At 37.9% G+C, this 2,500-nt stretch overlaps 1 protein-coding gene across 1 annotated transcript in view; it reads left to right on the top strand.

Moving 5' to 3' along the window:
* LOC113811445 (guanylate cyclase 32E-like) overlaps nt 1-2,500 on the top strand; it is a 95,127-nt gene that overhangs the window by 66,865 nt on the left and 25,762 nt on the right. Inside the window, exon 14 of the mRNA XM_070127264.1 lies at nt 1,762-1,942. Within this exon, the coding sequence (XP_069983365.1) occupies nt 1,762-1,942 (181 nt within the window). The remainder of the gene's footprint in view (nt 1-1,761; nt 1,943-2,500) is intronic.

Genomic DNA, 2,500 nt, shown 5'->3' with positions numbered 1-2,500 from the left:
GATTACTTTCCATTGGCAATATGTGTGGATGATGATGCTACTGCCCTATAGATAAAACAAACATCAAATGATAAAAAGAACAATAAATCAATAAAAACAATATAGATATAAGATAATAATTCCACCAATTATTTTCTCTTTCTTTATTTTTTACTTATAATCTAAAAATCTTTTAAGATATTAATAACCTCAACACTTATCTTCTCCCCTTTTCTTTTCTATTTACGAAACAAACATCCTTAAAGACATTAAATACCCCATCATTTTATCCTTCCCTTCTTCCTTATCTTCAATACAAACATCTTAAAGAAAAAAATACCCTATCCATTTTTCTTTCTTTCTTTCTTTCCTATTTACAAGACTTCCAAGAATCTCAGTCTTTCTGTCAATACAACACCTTCGCTGTTTCTCTTTTGTTGCAAATCCTGCCAAGGGAACGACACAGCTGTTGTGCTTCGGGCTTGCAATAAAAGATCTTTTAGCCAATACGAAGGCAAACCACCTGCGCTTCAACATGGAAATTAGTTGCTCTTGTTGCAAGAACCACTCTGATTTTAGCCTCGCCAATGTTGTTGTGGTTGACTGGGTTGTAGTGTTGGTATCGTTTTTATTAAGGGGGTCGTGTATTGATGACGGTTGTTTTAGCTGGTTGCCATGGCGGTAGAGGGAAGTGTTATGGTTGTTGTAGTATATTTAATGCAGTGCCGTATCCTTCGCGTATGATTGTCTCTAGTTTATTGCAGTTAAATATTTTATAGCAGTATAATTAATCTATTGCAATGTGTTTACTTCATAGCAGTTTATCTACTTTATGGAAGTTTATTTACTTAATTGCAGTATATTTAGGTTATTACAACAGATATCATTCACTGTAGTATATCTAGATTAGGTCTAGCAGTAGCAGTGGAATTAGTGGAGCAGAAGCAACAATGAAATTAATAGCAGCAAAAGTTGTAGTAACAATGCAGGGGTTACATGATGATAATAACAGAAATGCTATTTACATTAGCGGTAATAGAGTGATGTTAGTAGTTCTGATATAAGTAGCAGAAATCAGCATCGGCAGCATCAATATTAACCGACTTGTCAGCAATGATGAGGAGTGATTGTGGCAGCATAAGATTCCATGTAACAGTATAGGTTGTAATTAAAGGACAGGGGAGATAAAACACTTATAGCAGTTGTAGATTGAATATGCGTAGTAGGTTCTGTAACAGTATATATTGAAATCATTAGTATAGCTTCTTAATATACAATGGCCTTTAATGCTTTGTCTGTTCCGTAATATCTTTTGGCAGTAACATCTCCATCCATATATCACTGTTCATTGAAAAAGATGTTTAAGATGCTTATGCGATAATAACAATGACAACTCGACAGTTTACCTGCACATATACCCAATCACGAATCTGCAGGTTTACAATAAGAACACAATAACCTGCCCACATATATACAACGTTAATACAGCAGCCTAAACCACGAGGTTCCAGTGACATAAAATTATCCTACTCACAAGCATGATAACACACTTAAATGCCTCTCAATATGAAATAACTTGAATTATCGAACATACAATCATAAAAGACAACCTCCGAGCATGTCGTAACAACACACCAACTTACCCACCATCTTACAAGAGCGTCAGAACAACCTACCTTAACCCACACAATAACACAATCGCCAAACCGAAACCCCGATAAAACAAAATATCCACAACCACCCGTCCATCACCAACTACCGCCATGCCTTCCTCCCTCACAGGGGATGGTGTACCTGCACGACTCTCCTGTGAAGTCCCACGGTAACCTGAAGACGTCCAACTGCCTCGTGGACTCCCGCTGGGTGGTGAAGATAACGGACTTCGGAATTCACGAGTTGAAGGCGGGGACGGAGACAGCTGCTGCCCTGTCCGACGCCAGTGAGACGCAGCGCAAATGTACAGGTGGGTTTGGCGGAGATTTGACGAGTTTCTTTGCCTCTTTGACCCGTAAATGACGCAATAGGGCTCCGGCGGTCATACCTGTGGCGGGCAATTTGCGATATAGAAAAAACAAATTCTGATTTTTTTTTATCGGTTATTAAATGAAAGATTGCATGGAGAGTATATAAATATTTTTTTTATCGGTTATTAAATGAAAGATTGCATGGAGAATATATGAAAAAAAATATGAAGTGAAGCTGCCTGAGTTGCCTAACGTCATTTCAAGATATATGAGAGCGAAATACAGGCCGCCAAGCTTAAAAAAATAGCCTTCACATCACACATCATAGGGTGTGTGTCGCGGTTTACGGGTTAAGCAGGTGGGGGTCAAGGTCTTTCATTTATTCATACGTCGTTTCAGACCCAATATAACAGATCCTCTTCAGGTGTTATAAAAACGGTTTTTACTTTGTTGGTGAACTCTTGTTGCGTAAGAAACATCTGTTATTCTCTGCGTACTGTAAATGTGTTACTTTTACACACGCTGTTGATTTTATATGCGTTCCTGTTTGTTTATCT

The sequence above is a fragment of the Penaeus vannamei genome, chromosome 11, assembly GCF_042767895.1.
Source record: "Penaeus vannamei isolate JL-2024 chromosome 11, ASM4276789v1, whole genome shotgun sequence".
NCBI classification, from domain to species: domain Eukaryota; kingdom Metazoa; phylum Arthropoda; class Malacostraca; order Decapoda; family Penaeidae; genus Penaeus; species Penaeus vannamei.
This window is presented reverse-complemented; position numbering and strand designations above follow the sequence as displayed.